Here is a 21,400-nt window from a genome sequence, read left to right on the forward strand (position 1 = left end):
CAGTCCATAAAACCTTAGAAAAACCAGTCTTGAGATATTTCTTGGCCCAGTCTGGACGTTTCAGCTTGTGTGTCTTGTTCAGTGGTGGTCGTCTTTCAGCCTTTCTTACCTTGGCCATGTCTCTGAGTATTGCACACCTTGTGCTTTTGGGCACTCCAGTGATGTTGCAGCTCTGAAATATGGCCAAACTGGTGGCAAGTGGCATCTTGGCAGCTGCACGCTTGACTTTTCTCAGTTCATGGGCAGTTATTTGGCGCCTTGGTTTTTCCACACGCTTCTTGCGACCCTGTTGACTATTTTGAATGAAACGCTTGATTGTTCGATGATCACGCTTCAGAAGCTTTGCAATTTTGAGACTGCTGCATCCCTCTGCAAGATATCTCACTATTTTTGACTTTTCTGAGCCTGTCAAGTCCTTCTTTTGACCCATTTTGCCAAAGGAAAGGACGTTGCCTAATAATTATGCACACCTGATATAGGGTGTTGATGTCATTAGACCACACCCCTTCTCATTACAGAGATGCACATCACCTAATATGCTTAATTGGTAGTAGGCTTTCGAGCCTATACAGCTTGGAGTAAGACAACATGCATGAAGAGGATGCTGTGGACAAAATACTCATTTGCCTAATAATTCTGCACTCCCTGTATGTGGGTGTGTAGCGGTACATTATTTGGTGTTGGGCACTTTTGATGAGATCTGGTGCTCATTTAGGCACAGTAGATTTTCACTTGTTGTTCTTAGGTTATTGTTTTGTTTTTTCCTGTTGAACCCATTTGCAAGGATAGACTTACTATCCTGCAGCTGACATGGCTTGATCCCTTCTGTATATCAGCTATGCTATCAGAAACCTCCTGTACTAAAAACTGGTTTGCCATGCATTACCATAACTGCCAACATTCACTTTTACATTCCACTTAATTTGTGGTGGTAAGAAAACTGGCTTTAGTGAGGGTGCGGCTGTTGGCTTGTTTGTGGGCCAGGTTGTATGGTAGCAGTTTTGACGTTGCCTTGTGTTGCTTTTTTGTTTTCAGAATAATTTGCAAATGTGAAGGTGGAACATTGATTTTTATTTGTTTATTTATTTGTTTATTTATAAGGAACCCCATTAGCTTCCACAACAGTGGTTGCTAGTTTTCCTGGGGCCCAAACCATCAAATACCACCAAATAAAATGTTACACAATGAGTTGGATGCAAAAATGTCCACATAATTTGGCTCTTACATCCACAATAAGGTTTTACAATTCTGAAAATGTAAACATGTAAATATTAAAAAATTATAAAAAAAAACACTCAAACAAAATACACAATTTCCATTACAAGTGACATTACCCTCTACAATTTTTACAAATAAATTAAAAACTGCCTAAATAGGCTTTTAGGTGATTTTTAAAATGATGAATAGAAGCCAATTCTCTAATTGCATAAGGCAACTTATTCCACTGAAAAGATGCTCTAAATATAACAGAGTTTTTCAAAAAGTTACTTTTAACTCGAGGAGTTACTAAATTGTGGTTAGTTGAGAATCGTGTGGCATGATTATGTATTTCATCTGGATATAAAAATACAAGTAAGCCATAGTATAATTTAGCTTGTACAGAAAGCCAAGAAAGTTTACCCTGCATTTTATCAATACTTGTATAATATGAACACCTTAACACTAATCTGGCCGCCCTATTTTGGACTAACTGAAGTCTGTTCAGATCTGTCTTATTAGCTGCTGACCAAATGATTGAGCGGTACTCTAGATGAGATAATACTAGTGCATTAATGACATCTTTCATAATTGAAGAAGTGATATAAAAAGAGCATTTCCTAGCTATAGCTATGCCCTGTCCCATTAATAACAGAGTTGATGTGCTGAGACCATGAAAGGTGGTGGTTTATGGTAACACCAAGTAATTTAATCTGGGTGACCTGTTCTAATACTGATCCAGCTATGGAAAGATTTAGTTGTGGGCTGTTGACTAAGCGTACTCTACTTCCTATTAACATGGATTTGGATTTAGACACGTTTAAAATCATGTTGTTTTTACTTATCCAATCAAACACGTTCAGCAAATCTAGTTGTAATACGCTTGTCAATTCAGAGTAGCTACTGGCTGAATAAAACATGGTGGAGTCATCAGCATACATTACAAGATGAGATTTCTCCAGGACATACGGCAAATCATTTGTAAAGACTGAATAGAGAAGTGGACCGAGGCAGCTGCCTTGGGGTAGACCACAGTTCATTTCACAGCCCTCTGAGAAATAACCATTATAATAAACCTTTTGCCTTCTTCCAGACAAATAACTTTCCATCCAGCACAAAGCAGCTGGTGAAAATCCATAACATTTTAGTTTATCTATCAAAAGATCATGATTTATCAAATCAAATGCAGCACTAAAATCCAAAAATACCACCCCGGCCAAATTCCCATTATCTAGATATTTGTACCAGTTATCTGTCATGTGAATAAGAGCTGAACTGGTGGAATAACCAGGTTTGTAGGCATGTTGAAGCTGAGTGAGTAACTGATTTTCTGTTAGGTAATGTTGAATTTGTTCATAGACAATCCTCTCCACAATTTTACTTAGAATGGGGAGTAGACTAATAGGTCTGCTATTGACACCATTAAAAATGTCATTCTTGTTTTTAGGAATGGGCAAGGCAAGTTTATTTGTATAGCACAATTCAACAACAAGGTGATTCAAAGTGCTTTACAGACACATTAGAAACAAAAACAAATAAAAAGCATGATTTAAAATTGATTAAAACAAGCAAACAAACTAACTAATTAACAAACAAACAAACAACAGTATATAAAATCAAAACAGATAAAATCAGAACAGTAGATAAAATCAGTAGTTAAATGTAAGTTTTGAAATTTAAGCTTAAAGTGTGGATTTGGTGCTTTATTCAAATGCAGCTGAGAACAGGTGAGTCTTCAACCTGGATTTAAATAAACTGAGTGTTTCAGCTGATCTGAGGCTCTCTGGGAGTTTGTTCCAGATATAAGGAGCATAAAAGCTGAATGCAGCTTCTCCGTGTCTGGTTCTGACTCTGGGAACTGATAAAAGACTGGATCCAGATGACCTGAGGGATCTGGAAGGTTCATACATGGTCAGGAGGTCATTGATGTATTTTGGTCCTAAACCATTCAGAGCTTTATAGGCCAGCATCAGAACTTTAAAGTCTATCCTCTGACAGACAGGCAGCCAGTGTAAAGACCTCAGAGCTGGGCTGATGTGGTCCACTTTTTTGGTCTCAGTGAGGACTCGAGCAGCAGAGTTCTGAATGAGCTGTAGTTGTCTGACTGATTTTTTAGGTAGACCTGTAAAGATGCTGTTACAGCAATCAAGCATACTGAAGATGAATGCATGGACTAGTTTTTCCAGGTCCTGTTAAGACATCAGATCTTTTATCCTTGATATATTCTTGAGGTGATAGTAAGCTGACTTTGTTATTGTCTTAATGTGTTTTTCTAAGTTTAGGTCTGCATCCATCACTACACCCAAATTTCTCGCCTGGTTTGTGGTTTTTAGATGTATAGATTGAAGTTCTCTGGTGACCTGTAATCGTTTTTCTTTGGCGCCAAAGACTATTACCTCAGTTTTGTTTTTGTTTAGCTGGAGAAAATTGTGGAACAACCAGTCATTAATTTCCTCAATGCATTTACCAAGAGCCTTTTTGAAAAAACTTGTTGGCAGGACATCTAAACAGCAAGAGGAGGAGTTCAGTTGACCTAAGATGTCCTCCAGGTCTTTGCTGTTAATAGGGTGAAACTGTTTCATGGTGTTTAAACAGTGTTTCGGTGGACACAGTACATATCCTGCATCTACTGTTGATGTACCAATTGCTTGTCTAATCTTTTGGATTTTTTCTGTGAAGAATTTGGCAAAGTCATTGCAGGCCATGGTCGAATGAAGTTCAGCTGCCACTGGCACAGGAGGGTTTGTTAGCCTGTCAACTGTGGAAAATAAGACCCGAGCATTATGGCTGTTTTTAGTGATGATGTCAGAGAAGTAGGACCTCCTTGCACTCCTCAGTTGTAAATTATAATTGTGAAGTTTCTCTTTATAGATGTCATAATGAACCTGGAGGTTTGTTTTTCTCCATCTGCTCTCAGCTTTCCTACACTCTCTTTTTTCATTTTTCACCAGTGTGGAGTTTCTCCATGGAGACTTGTTCCTTCCAGAGATAACCTTCACCTTAATGGGAGCAATAGTGTCCATTACATTTAACATTTTAACATTGAAGCTATTGACGAGCTCATTGACTGAACCTTTGGACAGGTCAGGTGTTAATGGGAAGACCTGGTTAAAAATTGCACTACTGTGTTCAGTTATACACCGTTTTGTGATCACTGTTGTTGATATATTTGTGTGGGCTGAGATTTTACTTTCAAAGAAAACACAGTAATGATCAGACAGGCCCACATCAGACACAGTAACCTTTGAAATGCTCAGGCCTTTGGAGATCAGTAGGTCGAGAGTGTGTCCTCTATTATGTGTGGCCTCTGTTACATGCTGAGTCAGCCCACAGTTGCCCAGAGTGTTACTCAGGTCTTTAGTCCCTTTGTCCTGAGGGTTGTCCACATGGATGTTAAAATCCCCAGCAATAATTACACAGTCGAAATCAACACAGATCACAGACAGCAGTTCACTGAGGTCATTAAAAAAGTCTGTGCAGTATTTGGGAGGCCTGTAAACATTAAGAAACACAACTTTGGATGGGGCCTTCAGCTGTAAAGCCACATATTCAAAAGACTGAAAACTTCCAGGAGATAGCTGCTTACATTGAAATGATTCATTAAATAAGACAGCAACCCCTCCTCCTCCAGCCATAATCCTCGCAGCCCTGACCCTTCACACATCAGACTGCGGAGACAGAGCATGAAGGTGGTAAGGAGGAACTAAGGGGGGCGAGGCTGGGCAATGTGACTTCGATTGCTCTGTTGAGGGCGGGGCTCGATGGTGAACCTTTGGCTGCTCTGGTGGGGGGTTTATGGGGGACAAAAAGGGATTGGGCCGGGGGGTAGATCTGAGCCCAGCATTGACCCGCTCCATCATGTGGGGAGGAGGGAGAAAGGGAGGGGGGGTGATGGGGGTGATGGCCTGTCAGGGGTTTGGGGGACTGGGGAAGATCGTGGTCCCTGGTCCTGGTCGTTGGTGTTGTTGAGAGAGTTGGAGGCAAATAGGGACCCCTCTTCTTGCCTCAGATGTCTCTCCTTTCTGAGGCTCTTCCCGGGTGGGGGCAGATGGAGCTCCTCCTCAAGGTTTCTGCTGGGCTTTGTCTGTTCTTGGAGTACTGTTTGTTCCTCTTTATGAGATAACTCCTCGTTTATCTCAGCCTTGGCACCAAGCACAGATGGATGACGTATGGAATAAAACAAGTTGGAGGTGAACAGTTTCACCCCTGACTTGTTAAAATTAAATCCATTTGCTTTAACCCTTGTGTGGTGTTCGTATTTTTGTTACTCAGCCAGTGTTCATGGGTCTGGTGGACCCGCTAGAGTTTTGGCTTTCCAAATTAACACTATCAAACAATTTTATGTTAAATTACTCAACAGATGTTTACTTCATCCCAATTACAAGACATATGAACAGCAAACATGGTTAATTTTTTCCCTTTACCTTTGTTAGATCACATTTATGAATTAATGTGCTTCTCGTTTTTCTTTTATATAAAATGTTATAAATAAATCAGTTATAATCAAGTTGAGTGAGTGGAAAGACACAACACATTTACACGTGAAAAAATAATTAATTGTTTGATTTTTCTTTTGAAGAAAAATGAACACGGGTCTCACAGACCCGAACACCATACAAGGGTTAAACAGATGCCTGCGTTCCCAAAAAATATGGGAATTATTGGGAATTATTTTCGATTCTTTCCACTGCAACGGAAATAAGCTGCATGCCAAAGATCTATTAAATATGTGACATATAGGAAGGGACACAAACTTGGCTGCAACTTTGAGCAGTTTACTGTCTATATTATCAGAGCCGGAGAATGTATCGTCAGGAAGTGATATTGATTTTTATGAAGGGGGGGGGGGGTCGAGTGTTAGCTAATGCAGGTCACTTGTGTCTTGCAGGCTATTAAAAACTGGCCCAGATGAACTGCTCTTCCACTCCACCTGACATCAACCTTTTGATCATCTTTTTCTTGGTTAGGTTATGTTTACTTAAATATGAAATAATTAGACTTTTATTTAAACTCCTTGCTTGTCACCTACTTCCAGCCAATTTGTGGCATTACTCTTTGATGTACCAACAGCAGAAAGCTGCGCTTTCCACACAGAGCTGGTGGAACCATCGCGGACACACCTGTCACACTGAATCTGTTTTTTTTCCTTTTGTTTGTTTTGGGTTTTTTGTTTTTGTTTTTGTTTTTTTAAAGGGTCAGCCTTGAATTTCCAGGGATTTCTTGTAACCGCCTGACAACAGTTTTAAGTTTACCCAGCTGTCATCAGTGTCATGAGTTTTCTTTTTTGTTTTTGTCTTTTTGTTTTTTCTCTTTTTAGTGACAGAGGTTGGTCAGGTCATCTGTAGAAAAAAACAAATGCCCTGTGAAAATACTTATTACTGCAGCTAATGACTACAGTTAATTTAAACTGTTAAAAGGGAAATGTTAAGGCTGTAACAAAATCAAATGTTGGTGTTTTTGTTTTTGTAAATGATACAAAAGAGACATTGTCCCTTTTAAAGATGAACTGTAAAATATTTTCCATAGCCATCTGTTCAGAGATGACATTTTACTTCCAATTGTGTAGCTAACTGGGAATCAAAACTGCTAAAACCTCCAAAATTAAGAAGCCATAAGAAGCGTTTGAGTTAAAAATCAAGAATGGTGGACACTGTTTCTCCATGATTTGGACACAGGGAACCGACTGTGGCAGGGTCAGTCTGTTACAACCGTGTGTGTGTGTGTGTGTGTGTGGGGGGGGGGGGACTTAAAAAGGTAAAGATCAAGAGCAGTAACTAATCATAATCTTAAAGATGTGTAAATAATTCTGGCAGTGTGGAATGAAATAAGAAACCTGATGTCAGTAAACAGTGTCTGCATTTATAGATGAGAACATGAATATGTTGAGTCTGCTGTGGATGCTCGAAGATGGAGTCAAGCCCAAAATAATCCCTCCCTCTCTTGTAACCCACAAACTGAACTGTAATGTAACGACACTCACCTGTTCACTAAAGTAAAACGTCGCTACTTCCAGGTCTGGTGTGGTTGGAATGGAGGCGGAGTCGACTGGGTCCGCTCTCCCTGCCCAGTGCGCGCTCCCGACGCAGATAAATTCTATCGAGACGAACTACTTGGCATTACACCTGTCCTCGCAGACCAGGTGTGTGTCGGTCTCACCTGTCTGACTCTGTAAATGATGGAGGAGCTGGTCGGGCTCGGCGCCGTGACACTGCTGGGCGTCCTGGAGCAAGGTAAGCTTTTTGTGACACGACTTCTTACTGGGATTAAATGATCATTCTAAACGTTGTTTTCTCCTTCCTGTTTAGTTTTACATCGTTTTGTATGTTTATGACCGTTTTAAATTGTTCCAGCCTGCAGACTCGAGAAACGGCTCAGCTGGTGCTGTTTTCATAGTCGAGGCCGTCTTCAGACCTCGTCAGTTTTAAAATTATAAATGCACAAAAAAGTTAAACACGGTGATTTAACCGGTCATGATGCTTGAATCTTTTTCTTTTCCACTATAGCTCGGTTACTGTTTTACGCCTTCTTATTTCCTGAATTCTGTTTACACGTGTTTTATGTTTGTGGTATTTAAAGCAGTTTGAATTCCTGTGTTTGCATGTCAGCGTACACCAGAGGTGGGAAGTAACGAAGTATTTGTACTTCGTTACTTTACTAAAGTAAAATTTCCGGATATCTGTACTTGAGGGTGTGGCATTAACCCTCTACTGCATAGCGTTGCCCTGAGGCAACAAACCACATTTTCATGCCTTACGGTGGCCCTTCAAAAAAAACAACAACTTCCCCCCCCCCCCCCCCAAACAATGCTACCAGGCACATCTCTTTCCAATAAAATGTGGAGTTGAAGGTGGTGTGACTTTGATTGGGGAAGGGGGGGGGGAAGGGCTCCTTTCTGCAAGCTGCACTACATGAGAGACATCTCCATTAGGAGGCAAGATAAAGATCACAATTTTACATGTTTATAGTGAAATAAATATATATTAAAAATACTTGTATGTGCATGAATATGTTAAGAAGCATATTTGATTGTTTGTTCTACTTTTTAAAATTTATTTATACTGTAAAACTGTTCATTTTCATTCGTTGCCTCAAGGCAACACTGCGCAGTTAGCCCAATTTTTTTTTTCAGGCAATATAATGCATTTGGATATGTGTGTAGAGATGTGTTTGTGTGCATTTATGTGATCATAGTCAATATTTTTTACTTTACAATCTACTCATAATTACAGGACATGGATGCAAAAACTTTTTATGCAAGGAAACCAAGGGAGTGTGCACTTTCTGTCCTCAGAAAGTGAGGACAGTGAGCATTCAGGGAGTGACAGTGAAGTAGAGGAGTGGATCCCTGAATGAGGTTTGAGGGACACTTAGGAGCTCAGGGGTCAGTTGGTAAAGTAACTGTGTCTGTGTGTGTGTTAGTGCCTACATAGCAAGCAGGTCTGGCCAGGATCTGGTATCAAGCCGGCACTTTGCGTAATCTGGGAGAGTAGAAAAGCGCTACATAAAAATCAGTCCATTCACTGTCTGAACAGAGTTTCGGCATGTTACTTTTGCACTGTTTTGCATGTTCTGGCACATGTTGTTGTTGTTATTGCATGGCTTGATTAAGGTACACATTATGCTGACATCTGGGGCCAGAGCTGAAACCGTTCTGGGCCAGCACAGGGCCAGCAGTGTGTCTACAACTGGCCCGTGGCTGTACACCACCTACAGATGGCCCACATATCGCAATGAATAACGGCCCTTTGGTGGCCTAGATCAGGTTTGCCAGAGGTAATCCACACATGGGCCAGCACAGGACGACCAGGGTGTCTGAAACTGGCCTTGTGCTGGCCCATGTGTGGATTACCTCTGGCAAACCAGGTCTGGGCCACCAAAGGGCCGTTATTCATTGCGATATGTGGGCCATGTGTAAGCACATTGTGTGGGCCTGATCCCTGCCATACCAATATTGCTGTGTGGGTGTCAGTGTATGTGGTCATGTATTACTTATTGTTGTGGGGACACAAATTTGTTTACACACTCACATTGAGGTCTCGCCTACGAAGGCTTGAGTCAGGGTTAGGGTAAGGTTCAGGCAGGGACTTGTGATGGGTAGAGTCAGGTTAAGTCTCCATTAAATTAATGTAATGTCCCCAAAAGTGATGGAAACAGTGTGTGTGTGTGTGTGTGTGTGTGTGTGTGTGTGTGTGTGTGCGCGCGTGCGTGCACGCATGTGCATGGGGTTAGGGTCAAATGTTGGATGTATTTTGGTGTTTTATTGTTTTGTGAAATGTTTACATTGTTTATTTGTTGTTTATTTATTTGTTCATCCTTGTTGTACTAATACAACTTATTATAGAATAACTTGGCGTTTTACTACCCGTGTTGCCTTTAAGCAACAAACCAATATCTGTTTGGGGGGGAGCAGGTTGTCAAATTTTATAATTGATATATTATTATTAGGGACCCTAAAGCTCCCCCAAAATAGGGAGAAATATTTTTTTTCCCCCAAAATTAAAAAGTCATGCAGTAGAGGGTTAAAAGAGATGAGCAAGTGCAAAATCAGGGGCTGCAGTTAGACGACTGCAGATGTCCATAAGGTACTTCAGCATGGAGGTAGCCCTGCACTGTCAGTGTGTTGGCAGCTAAAGGCCAGCTGCTTATTTCACAGGGAGAGAATAATGCAGAGATGGAGAAGGATAAGAAGGACAGAAGAGGAAGGAGAGGGCTTAAATTAAAGACTGCTCAGTGGTATTTGATTCACTGGCAATTTAAAGTATATACGCATAGTCATCGTGTTTTTAAATTGCATATTGGGTCTGTACATGTGACATTATGTTTTACTGACTGTTATTTAAAAGCTGCATGAAAATCATCTGCAGGTTAGTGCAGGGGTTAAATGGGTTACTTTGCTGTACTGTGATGGATTTAAAACAGCTGATCACAGCTTGTACATTAAGAAAATCTACTGCAGCTCTCAATAGAAATTGTGACTTAGGATTTCCCCCCACGCTGAGCCATTACAGATTGGTGTGTCCAATTTTTAGGGTTCCTTAACCTGCTGAATCCACTTTAACCCCTGACCTGTACACTTTCTGTTTAGGGCCAAAGTCACCCTCTACAATGTAGGCAAGGGAAAATATTTTTTTGTTTTTAAATTTTCCTCTTTCTCTGTTCATGTTCTGCTGATCTGATTCAAGTTGAATATTTATGAGAATTAAAATGTAGGCCACGTTTGTTAATCTAATATTTTATTACATTAATATAGCACAAGGTTGAGTTAGCTCTGCACACACATAGCTGGTAGAAACGTCCTCCAAAGAGCTACTTTCAAGACTACATTTTAGAGTCGCTACTCTTTACTTTGAGTTAAGGAGTTGAGTCAGTACTTTAACAGAGTATTTTTAACACTATCTGTACATGTGACACCTGGCGTTCACAGCCCTCACTGCATTCGTGCTTCCACTTTATTTATTTATTTATTTTTTTTAGCTTTTATAAATAAAATTTGCATAGATGAGCAGCGTGGTGTGTACTTTGGTCTGTGTAGCAGAAGCTGTGTGAAGGACAGCTCATGAAGCCATCTTTTATTTAACATTTGAAAAAAATAACAATGTTCATGTAATTAAAGTGTAATGTGCACTAAAATGTGTTCTTTATGTTTTTAGCCTATTTCTCTCTCCAGGTAATTTATGCCAGGAGGAAGTATTCAGTGTCTCCACCTGCCACCACTGGACCACCAGAATTTGAGAGGGTCTTCAGAGCTCAGTGAGCCCCTTTGTGTCTGTTTGTCTATGCATGTACTTGTATTACTAAAATCCTGTGGGGACCCTTCAATTTTGGAGGGACGAAATTTTACCTGATAAACTGGTAAGAATGAAAGGGATGCCTCTGGTGCCCCCTGGAGGCTGTGGTGTGTAGTGTTTTACCACTTAGTTTCGGTTAGTTTTGTTGTCCTTTGTGTTTAGAGCAAACTGCTCAGAGTACTTCCCCATCTTCATCACCGTGCTGTGGCTATCTGGAGTATTCTTCAGCCAAGGTGAGGCGACAGAAGCCACAGAGGCTGCTGCAGCATTAACACGTACGCTTTACGACCTGAAAAGGTAAACATTTAAAGGTGTGTCTGTGTGTTTCAGGTCTGTCTTCAGTCTGCGGTTTGCTTTATTTATATGGACGGTTCAATTACTTTAGAGGATATTCTGAGTCTGCACAGGGACGGTGAGAGCTATGAGAACCCCTACAATTACAATAAATACACTCGCTGTTTAAAATCATTCTTATACTGATGCTAACGTTTGCACTGCAGGAACTCCCATATGAAATGTGAGTTTTACTTTATGGAAAGTTCCTGCTCTGGCTTTCATACCCTCTGAAGGATGGGATCTCTCAGGGTTATTGAGTTTTAAATGTTCACAGTGAAGTTAAACGCTGAGTTAAAAATGTCCAACTGTGTGACATCATCAGAATCGGCATACTATATTAATCTCTAGGGAAATTATATATCAGTCTGACAAACGGCAACTATCAAAATTTTGAGCTATGCAAACAGGACAAGAGTACAAAATCACCAAGCTAAGGTTATTTATTTTGACTGCGATTGTTTAGATCCAGACTGTCCCCTGAATGTCTCGTCATGTTGGTTTTTTCAAAGCTTGTATTTTTTTTTTTAACTAAATTCTGCACTTCCTCTAATGTCCACTAGAGGCTCGCGCATAGACTCATGTAAAAATGTCTAACTTTACAGCAAGAAATGAAAATGTTTACAGGCTGATTCCTGTAGTATCTGTATGTGGCCTCTTTTGGCTGTGGTCAAAATGCTAACACTTTTAGAAAATAGTCACTAGTTAAAATCTAAAATGTTCATTCAACCAGGTGGAACAGAGCTTTCTGCCTCCTGTAAATGACTTACTGTGAGTAGTTCTGCCTGTGCAGGTGTGTAACAGGTAAACTGACTCAACACTGTTCATGCCTCTGGTCTCTTTCAGTCTGGCTCCACTTTACTTCTGCGCTCAGATTCTCTGGATTCTCATCGGGTTCTCGGCTGTTGGCATTTTCCTCACAATCTGCCGAGTTTACCTGAACATGGACCTGCTGCAGGAACTTTGCTCCATCTTCGGGCTGTTTTGACCGAGGAGGATAAGAAGTGACAAAAGGGAGGAGAGGTTGTCTTCTACTCTGATCTTCATCTCTGTATTTCTCATACAGTTCGTTAAATATTCTGTTATCAACCTGAAAGAAGGGAATAAAGAGAGATGATGTATCTGCATCTGTCAGTTTCTGTTGATCACCAGCAGAGGGCACCACACCCCGACTTTGACCTCAAAGTCTTCATTTCAAACGACAGACACCACGGTGTAAAAATACTTAACTACAATTTAAAGCGCTGCATGCTAAAGCCCCGTTCTTGTTATAGTGGATATAAGGGGGTAGTCAATATTTAAAACTTAAACTCTTTCGTTTTGCATCTATAATTAATAAATGTGCTTTCAGGACATCTTCAGTCATATTTACACAGCACACCAAGGAGGAAACGCTGTGTTTACAGAAAGAGGAACCTCCCCTACAATTTCCATTTATGGTTGAACTGATTTAACAACAGAATTTTAGTGGAAGGCAAACAAAAGCCAGCAAACTGAAACAATGCTTTTGACAATAAATAACAATTAACTGTTTTGATAAATATTCATAAAGTTTTTTTTTCTTTTTCTTCTAATGCTCCACCCCCACCCCCACATACTGGCCCTTTTTAACTTCATGTTATTAAATATGACCTTTTTATAAAGCACATTTCAGTCCTCGCGTTCCTGTTTTTGGCCACAAGGTGGCAGCATTTCATTTATAGAGGCTCTGGGTAATAAACATTGAAGATGAAGAATAACTTGATCATTTTGAGAAAAACAGATTTTAAGTCAATCAACATACAAATAATTTTTTAAATTTGTTTTAATATTTAAATAAAAATTTGTTTAAAAACAAGTTCTAAATTCACTATAAAACTCTTTTCATACCTCAAATCTATAGTGCTTATTTTTAACCTTAAATTAATACGATGGACTTTTGTTGAGCCTAACAGCAGGTAAAGCTGAGGAGTCCTGAGATGATTAAAATAGAAACCAGCCCCTCTGCTGGTCCTCCTTCACTACATCCATGAATCTTCTCCGAGGTCTTCCCCTTTTCCTCCTGCCTGGGAGCTCAATCTTCATTAGTGTTGGTCAAGTTACTTGAAAAAAGTAATCAGTAACTAATTACTGATTACTTCCCCAAAAAAGTAATCCCGTTACTTTACTGATTACTTATTTTCAAAAGTAATTAATTACTTTTTAAAAACACGATTTACAACCTGAATAGGTAATAAAGCGATAGATCTCTCAGCCCAATTCTACTTTTTCTGCATAATCCATCATACAAAATGTAATCAAATGGAAAAGTCTCTTTTTAAAACTTGTTTTGTTAGTTTTAATCTTTTAACTTTATGCATCATGCAAACATTTAATTATATGCAACATTCACTGACTGGAAGAAATTTGTTTAATATTTAAACCTATTTTCTGCACATAAAATAATTTTTTTTTGTGTTTACACTCAGTCTTTCAAATAGATGCAAGTAAAACACAGCAGAAAATAAAGTCAAAGACTCAGCGGTCCTTTTGCTCTATTTTCACCTGTAAAGCAGGAGTGGGGTAGGCGGAGGTTACCCTGGTGCAGGTGTGCCGCAGTGGTCAGTGGAAGAATCCACGAGTTTCTCTGAGTTTCCCATTACGTCGTAGCGCACTGCTTGCTTGGAAGTTTAGGGGTTTTTTTTTCGCTGTAAAAAGAAGTTTTCTTCCCACGCACAACGGACGCTAAAGTTTTTGTCACTTTTTATGGAATCAAACTCAAAGTAAGGTCAGTACTTCCACGCTTTAAACGCTGCACGCTCATACTCTCTCCCACAATCGATATGTGATCCATTGTTGATCTGCACACAGCTGTTGTCACAAACGTCGCACTTGCTAACGTCATTGTCATGAGACATTCTCGCAAAAAATCAAGGTTTTAGTAACGCAGTAACACAGCGTTCCTATGGGAAAGTAACGGTAATCTAATTACCGTTTTTGCAATAGTAATCCCTTACTTTACTCGTTACTTGAAAAAAGTAATCGGATTACAGTAACGCGTTACAGCCCATCTCTGATCTTCATCATCCTTTGTCCAACATGTCCATGCTGCCTCCTCAGCACAAGTTCAAACCATCGCAGCCTCACCTCTAAAAAACATAAATGAAACAATATGGAGGATTTCAGAATAAGCAGTTCTTAAAAAGTAAAAATGTTCAAAATTTCTACCACATTTGAGGTGTGTCTTCAGTATGAGCACTGAAACCTTTTTTTTTCTTTGCTGTAATTGTTCCTCAGGGACAAGTGGACATGAAACCCACAGTCCTTTTGCACAAAAACGCATTCAGGTTTATCAGAAGCTAAAAAGAAGCTTCAGGTGACATCTTGATTATTTCCGTGCTTTTATTTGCTTCTGCAGCATCTTTAAACATTAAAACCAGCATAACTCTGCTCCTGCTGAGATCTCTACAGTTAATGTGCGGTTAATTAAACCAGCGAGTCAGGCCGTTAATGTGATCCAGGCGCAGGCTGATATTTCCACTTACTACCTATAAAAAAACATGGACCGCACCAGCACAGCTGCCATCGGGTGTAGAGGGGTGGGGGCTCCTAAAGCATAAGTGTCTATGGAGGCAGGGGTAAAACCCCTCTGCTGGTTTTCAGCCTGACTCGTCTGTCATGAAAGCCAGGAGTGTAACAGCATTAGATCTGTGACATGAGGTTTATACTGAGATCGATACATTCATTAAACTCTGCTGTCCTACGAAAAAAAATGTACGTTTTATAATTCAAAGATAATCCTGCAGCCTTTGATCTTCAGGTAACATTTATAAGGTAAAACAGTGAGATCTGTGTTTGTGGAGGATAAAGGCGTCTTTGTTGGTTTATGAGGATTCATCTTTAAAATCAAAACTACTTTGTATCACAAGTGTAGTCTATTTGTAAAAACCCCAGGCAGCAGAAGCTGATATAAGCCTGTAAACTGTGAAGTGACCGGCTGTTGGAGATCAAATCTTTCTTGTGTGCGTCCACAGTTTGTGTTTATTTGGAAAAATCCGATCATCCGACCAGCGGCCTGAGGAGAGCCGAGTCACGTCGAGCAGTGTGATATGAACGCTGCCTTCAGAACAAAACAGCTCTAATTAAAGCTTTAAGAAGTTCTCAGAAGCCTCCAACAACAAAAAGGAGGACATCTTACATAGTTTTGTGTTTGTCCTGAAGTCTGATGTAGATATTTTTCCTCTGGAGCACACTGCTGTTTATCCATGTCGGTGTAAACTGCTCAGTGTCTGCTAGACAAGCATCTCCCATCAGCTGAAAGTTACGCTAATCAAACCAGTAATGTCTCTCTATAAAAATCATCTCTTGGTTAAAATACACCGAAATCTCTTACTTTCATGTAGGAACTATTTTCTATCTGCTGTTTACATCCACCAAACGAGAGAACCAAGTTACAACCTGGAGGCTGAGAGGAGCCCTGACCAGTAACACTCAGACCTGCCATCAAGCTGCAGGGTAAAAGAAAATGAAGCTGAGGCACCAACAGCTGCAGTTCCTCTAACGTCCAGCAGGGGCTCCAGCAGTGAGTCAGTCCCCACAGACTCCCACGTTAAAATATCTGACTTCACAGCAGACATACACCTGTTTACAGCCTGATAGAACAACTGTTCTGGTCTCTATGGATAATTTAAACTTTTATAACACCTGGACAGGTGTGAATGTTTTCTTTCTGACAGCCTCTTTGACTGACAGGCAGCTGTAGCTGCTAGCTGTCTGCTAGTCTTCACCTCAGCTAATTGGAGTCCCTGACCTGGAGCTCTGGACCGTGTTTGTGCTGTTGGAGCCTTTTTTAATGGAATTATCTGACCAATAATCTGGCTGCTGTGAGATTAATTAAACTAAGAGACCATCAAAGCAGTCTGAGCTCCAGTTTTGGGACTTTATTTAGATTCTACTGAGCGTTAAATCATCAGGTATGTGTGTCTGTTTGATGCTCCCATACAGTCTGTAGGTTAGGCAGCAGTCAAAATGCTAAGTCGAGTCTTCAAAATGAACAGCCCCTAAACAGTGGGTGGCATCATGGTGACAACATCAATCCATTTATATGCAGTCTATGACCGTGATCTATATTTAGCCCCCACTGTGTTGACTTTTACCTCTCTTCTACCCGCGTGGAGCCATTTCTGCCCTCGTTTCAGGAGGGATTTACATAGAGTTGTAAGGTGATAGGTTGCAACTATCAGTCACTAGTTATTAAATGACTTTTGTCTTAGTTTTTCACATGTCTGTGGGTCAGAGGTGGATTGTGAGTAAGTTGTCACTCAGGTTGTTTGAATTTTCTCACGCCGAACTGTAATCTGCACCACAAAGAACTGAAGACTATTTATAGAGCAGCTCTGCTCGAGTTTATATTAGGAGGTGCAGCCAGGTCTGTACAGCCTGTACATTATCACACACACACACACAAGTGCGCGTGCGCTGGTTCATGTGTGGAATGCGGCCCTGTGTGTATTTTTAGCGTGTCGTCGTCTCTTTGGCAGACGGCGGAGCAGCAGTTGTTGTTCTCAGCGTCAGGATAACTTTCCATCCAACAACAGCTGCTTCACTCTGCGCCATCTTCTCAGGCTCCGCCCATCAGAGACAGCACCGCAGACTGCCTCCATCGCTCGCCATCAAACACCTGAACACCAGCGAAACACATTTCTAAGACCCGGTGTCTGAGAAAGGCTCACAATCACATCTAACAACGTAAAAATAATTTCATGCCTCTCTGTGACCTCTGATTATGAGTTTACCAACAGGTAAACGATACCTGAGGTCCTGACTTGTCCCTCCTCAGTCTGGAAAAGCTTCAGGAGGAGCTGGAAAATATTGCACAGCTGCTAAACTCCTGAGTTGGCTTCCACTGAGCTTCCACATAAACAAACAACAAACGTTAAGTAAAGAGACTTTGTTACGTTTAGGGAAGATATCACAGTTTTTTAATATCTGAAGCATAAAACACGTTTTAAATACAGTTTAAATGCGAGGCTTGTTAAGCCACACCTTACAAACATCACCAAGACAGCAGCACAGACTGTGTGTCTCTGCGCACCTATTCATCTGTGATGGACAGAATGCTGTTCAACTTGTCTCTGAGTCTTACAGAAAACATGATCAGTCAATAACATTATTTCAGTTTGATCTGCAGACAACCTGAAGCGATTTCCACGTCTCCTTTACCAGGTTGTCGGACAGAAGGCTTGAATGTTTAAATGGATCCAGTTTGAGCGCACTTTTTTGAATTAACATGTTTATTGCTCTGTGCACTAAATCACCATATTAATGAGTTTCTGCAGCATTAATCTCTGATGTTATTTATTGTTATATTTTTGTGTTCCCTGTGAGTCACTCATAGTCACATGACGCACAAAACCTGCTTTTTACTTGAACGTGCTCAGAGCCTAAAGGGTCAGGTTCTAGTGTCAGAAGTTGAGGGACTCGAGTTAAACTACATTTGACCACCCATCACGGGTGGAGCCATGTGACACTGGTGCATCTGTATGTGGTCACATAAGAGAGGGGAACTGGTTATGGAAAAAAAATGGACAAAGACACCTATGGACCACAAAAAGAAACAAACAACTTCTAAAAGTGGTCGATTTGATCTTAAAGTATACTCAGACATGTGGTGATGACTCATTTAAGAAGGTTGTTATTAAAAGCCACCGTAAAGACGTCACACAACCAGAGTGACCTGAGCCTATCATTAACCAGCTTCTTGTCATGTAAATCAGTGAGTTAGTTAACTTTGCCTGCTTCCTGTGGATGTGAGATTATAAAGATCTGTTAAACAGGTCCTGTCATTTGTTTTCAGCAGCATCATCTGAGCTTCCTGTTTCTAGTGATTCTATTAAGAGCTTAATGCTGATTGGCTGAGATCATAGTTAGTGAGGCTGTTAATCTGAGCCGGATTAGATTAACCGTGTGTCCAGGTGTCTACCTACTGGCATTTTAAGATGTAGGCAAACAAAATTATTTTAAAAACGTATCTTTATTTAACACAGCCCTGCCATGAGAATCCTGATTTTGTCAGTGACTTTGAATAAGGTCATAGAAAAACTTCAGTTCACCATAAAAAGTACAAATTTTCTATAAAGAGGGCCGAAATTAAAAAAAGGTGTCACGATAGCGTACGATTACACTCAGGTATGATTGTGCTAACAACAATTTAGGAAAAAAGCAGCTACACTGCATCAATTCAGTGATCTTGTTTCAGAAAGTCAAAACATTAGCTGAAAGAGAAATTTAAAAATGTCAATTTAAGTTACCAGATCCAGAATTTACATGTATTTGCCGACCATCTCCAGAAAGTATTTTGCTACCTGAGACAACTTATATAGAGTTTGCTAACGTTAGCCAGATAAAAAGACACCTCAGGGACGAACGGGATGTTGACGACCAAATGATCCCATCATGTCCTGAATGTCCTGCTGATGTTGACCACCTAAGGTCCCCAGCCTGGTTGGCTTCATTACATAAAAATAGATATTTTGCTGGCTAGCATTAGCTAACATTAGTTTACTTACTGACAGAGCTAATCATAGCTAGCTTGCTCGCTAATGTTGTTTCTAGAGCTGCAACTATTCATTGAGTAATTCAAATAATTTGATTTGACACAAATTCTTGACTTCAATGATTTGTTTAATGCACAGCTCTGCAGCATGGCGATGTGTTAAATGATGTAAATGGGAGTGCTTCAGACACGTTTATGACTAAAAACAGACCCGCAGTACAAATGTATTTAGGAGCAGCGTGTGAATAAAAACTCAGATATCAATAAGGCCACACAGCTCTCAGTTTAAAACAAAAATACTGAAACAAAAACACCTAACACAACAGCAGCAGTGATGATGACGCTGGCACCTTTTAACATAGAGGCGGAGTCTATTTACACACCACAAAGGGCAAAGAGTGAGGTCAGGCAGAGTGAAAACAAACAGCAGCTCTGTTCCTGTGATCAACATTAAAACACTTTATTGGGAAAAAGCTGCGGGAGTCCTTCATCAAAGCACCTGATCAACAAACTCCGACAACTAGAAAAGTGAAATTTGTAGCTGCTCCATCCACCGCCATTTGTCTTACATGGCAGAAGAATCTGCAGTAAAGCTCCACGGAAAAAACAGAATCCAATGAGTCGTTTATTGTAAAAGACCTGTGTTTTTTCTCTTTTGAATGTTTATGATTGCTCATTAATAAGACAAAAGTATTTTTTATCCGTTTACTAGATTAATCGATGGAATAATCGATAGATTACTTGATTACTGAAATAATCTATAGTTACAGCCCTACTTGTCCATTCGTCCATCCTTCGCTACCGCTTATCCTTTTCAGGGTCGCGGGGGGTGCTGGAGCCAATCCCAGCTGTCATAGGGCGAGAGGCGCGGTACACCCTGGACAGGTCGCCAGTCTGTCGCAGGGCTAACACACAAGGACAGACAATCATTCATACTCACATTCACTCGCACATTCACACATCCAGACCTGATTGTGTTATTGTCTTTTTCCCTGCCATGTTCTGAATCACTGACTTCACGTGTTTCACGTGTTTGAGTTGAACAAGAATGACTCAGGAAGTTCAGAAGATAAAGGAGGACATGAGGAAATAAGGGAACACTGGAAACTTACTGTTATTTTTTGATTTCATTATATTCAGGATATGTTTTTAGAGTTGGTGCTGAGGACTTTTTCTTTTTCTGATATCTGGAGAAAAAGATGGCCCACAAGTTCAAGGACCCATAAAGTATGATATCAAAACCTGTAATTATTAAAATGGGATTCTCTTTGGTCACATTTAAAGCTCAAAAGTGTTTTAACAGAAACACACAGCTGGCACATGTCCTAAGTGAGTTTCAGAGCTTTACAAGCTTTGCGTTTTGCTCGTATAATGGTCATAAAACAGGAGCAGGGTTTCACTGCCGAGCTGCAGTTAAACCCCAAAAACCTCATCCAGCCAAACAGCCGCTGACTCTCTGAATTTAGGCTTTTTGTAATCTCTAACAGAAATACATCCACTCCTGTAGACCAGGTTACCACCAAATATATGGTCTTATTTGCTTTGATGACTAAAATAAACACATTATACAAAATTTAGTGTTGTGTTAGTTGGAAAAAGGAATTTGGAAAGCTAGCTAACTAGCATTCCCATTCAGATGTGATTTTTGTAGCTATAATGTTAGCAAGCGACATGGTCAGGCAGCTAGCTGTAACTTAGTTATGCTGCGCAATTATACTGATAATTATTTTGCACCACTAGCTGATAAAGAATTTCAAAAATATTTACTAGCAGTTTAAGTGAATGACTGTCTCTACTTTAAATGTGTTTACCTAGTTAAAATAGTTAGAACTAGTCCTCATTTGTGTCATTATCAAGAAAATGGGTGAGGTAATTTGGAAAATTAGCCAACTAGCATTACCTCTCTGATATGATTTTGCTAGTGATAAAGCTTGCAATCAAGTTATACTTAGCCCACTAGCTGTATTTTTCTATGCTAGTCTGATGGCTATAATAATACTAACTGATGATGTAATTTATCAGCTTCCAGGATTGATAAGTTCTCATATCAGGGCAGCGAGTTTGGATAAGTTGGTATTTGATTGTATCCACTAAAACCAGCCATTTAAAATGACACAGACTGCCATTTGTCTGTGTTAGCAGGCATGCTAGTGCTTGCTAATATAGAACTAGTTAGACCAGCGGTCCCCAACCCCAGTACCAGTCCATGAGTCGTTTGGTACCAGGCCGCGAGAGTTGAGCTCGGGTGTGAAATTTATGGTTTTCGGGGTTTTAATCAGTTTTTATAGTTATTTTTCTTAATCGTTTTTATTGTTAACCGGTTTCCCTGGGTCTTTTCCCATGTGTCTGGTTTTATTTTGTTGTATTTATCTGTGACACCTTAAAGGCCTGTCTGTGAAACTATTGACGGACATAAACCAGCCCGTGGCGCAAAGAAGGTTGGAGACTGCTGAGTTAGACCAGCTGACTAACCTTAGCTTGTACTGTAATGTTGTCTCTGTTTAAACCCTGTATGAAGACATGTGAGTGTTGGTTTTTGTCCTCGTGTCGCACCTGGGTTGTGCTTGTT

General features: G+C 40.2%; 1 protein-coding gene across 2 annotated transcripts; it reads left to right on the plus strand.

Moving 5' to 3' along the window:
• The first annotated feature begins 7,246 nt into the window (after positions 1-7,246).
• Positions 7,247-12,445, plus strand: ltc4s (leukotriene C4 synthase). Of its 2 annotated transcripts, XM_026184623.1 has the most exons (5): positions 7,247-7,427; positions 10,848-10,947; positions 11,148-11,218; positions 11,316-11,397; positions 12,165-12,445. In XM_026184623.1, exons 1-5 carry the CDS (start codon positions 7,370-7,372, stop codon positions 12,304-12,306), a joined length of 453 nt encoding a protein of 150 aa, XP_026040408.1. In that variant the 5' UTR covers positions 7,247-7,369; the 3' UTR covers positions 12,307-12,445. The 2 variants fall into 2 exon arrangements, with proteins under 2 accessions (XP_026040408.1, XP_026040416.1); XM_026184631.1 differs by lacking the exon at positions 11,316-11,397 and having other exon boundaries at positions 7,249-7,427; positions 11,148-11,282.
• The last annotated feature ends 8,955 nt before the right edge of the window (positions 12,446-21,400 follow it).

This window comes from Astatotilapia calliptera, chromosome 2 (genome assembly GCF_900246225.1).
Source record: "Astatotilapia calliptera chromosome 2, fAstCal1.2, whole genome shotgun sequence".
Lineage (NCBI taxonomy): Eukaryota > Metazoa > Chordata > Actinopteri > Cichliformes > Cichlidae > Astatotilapia > Astatotilapia calliptera.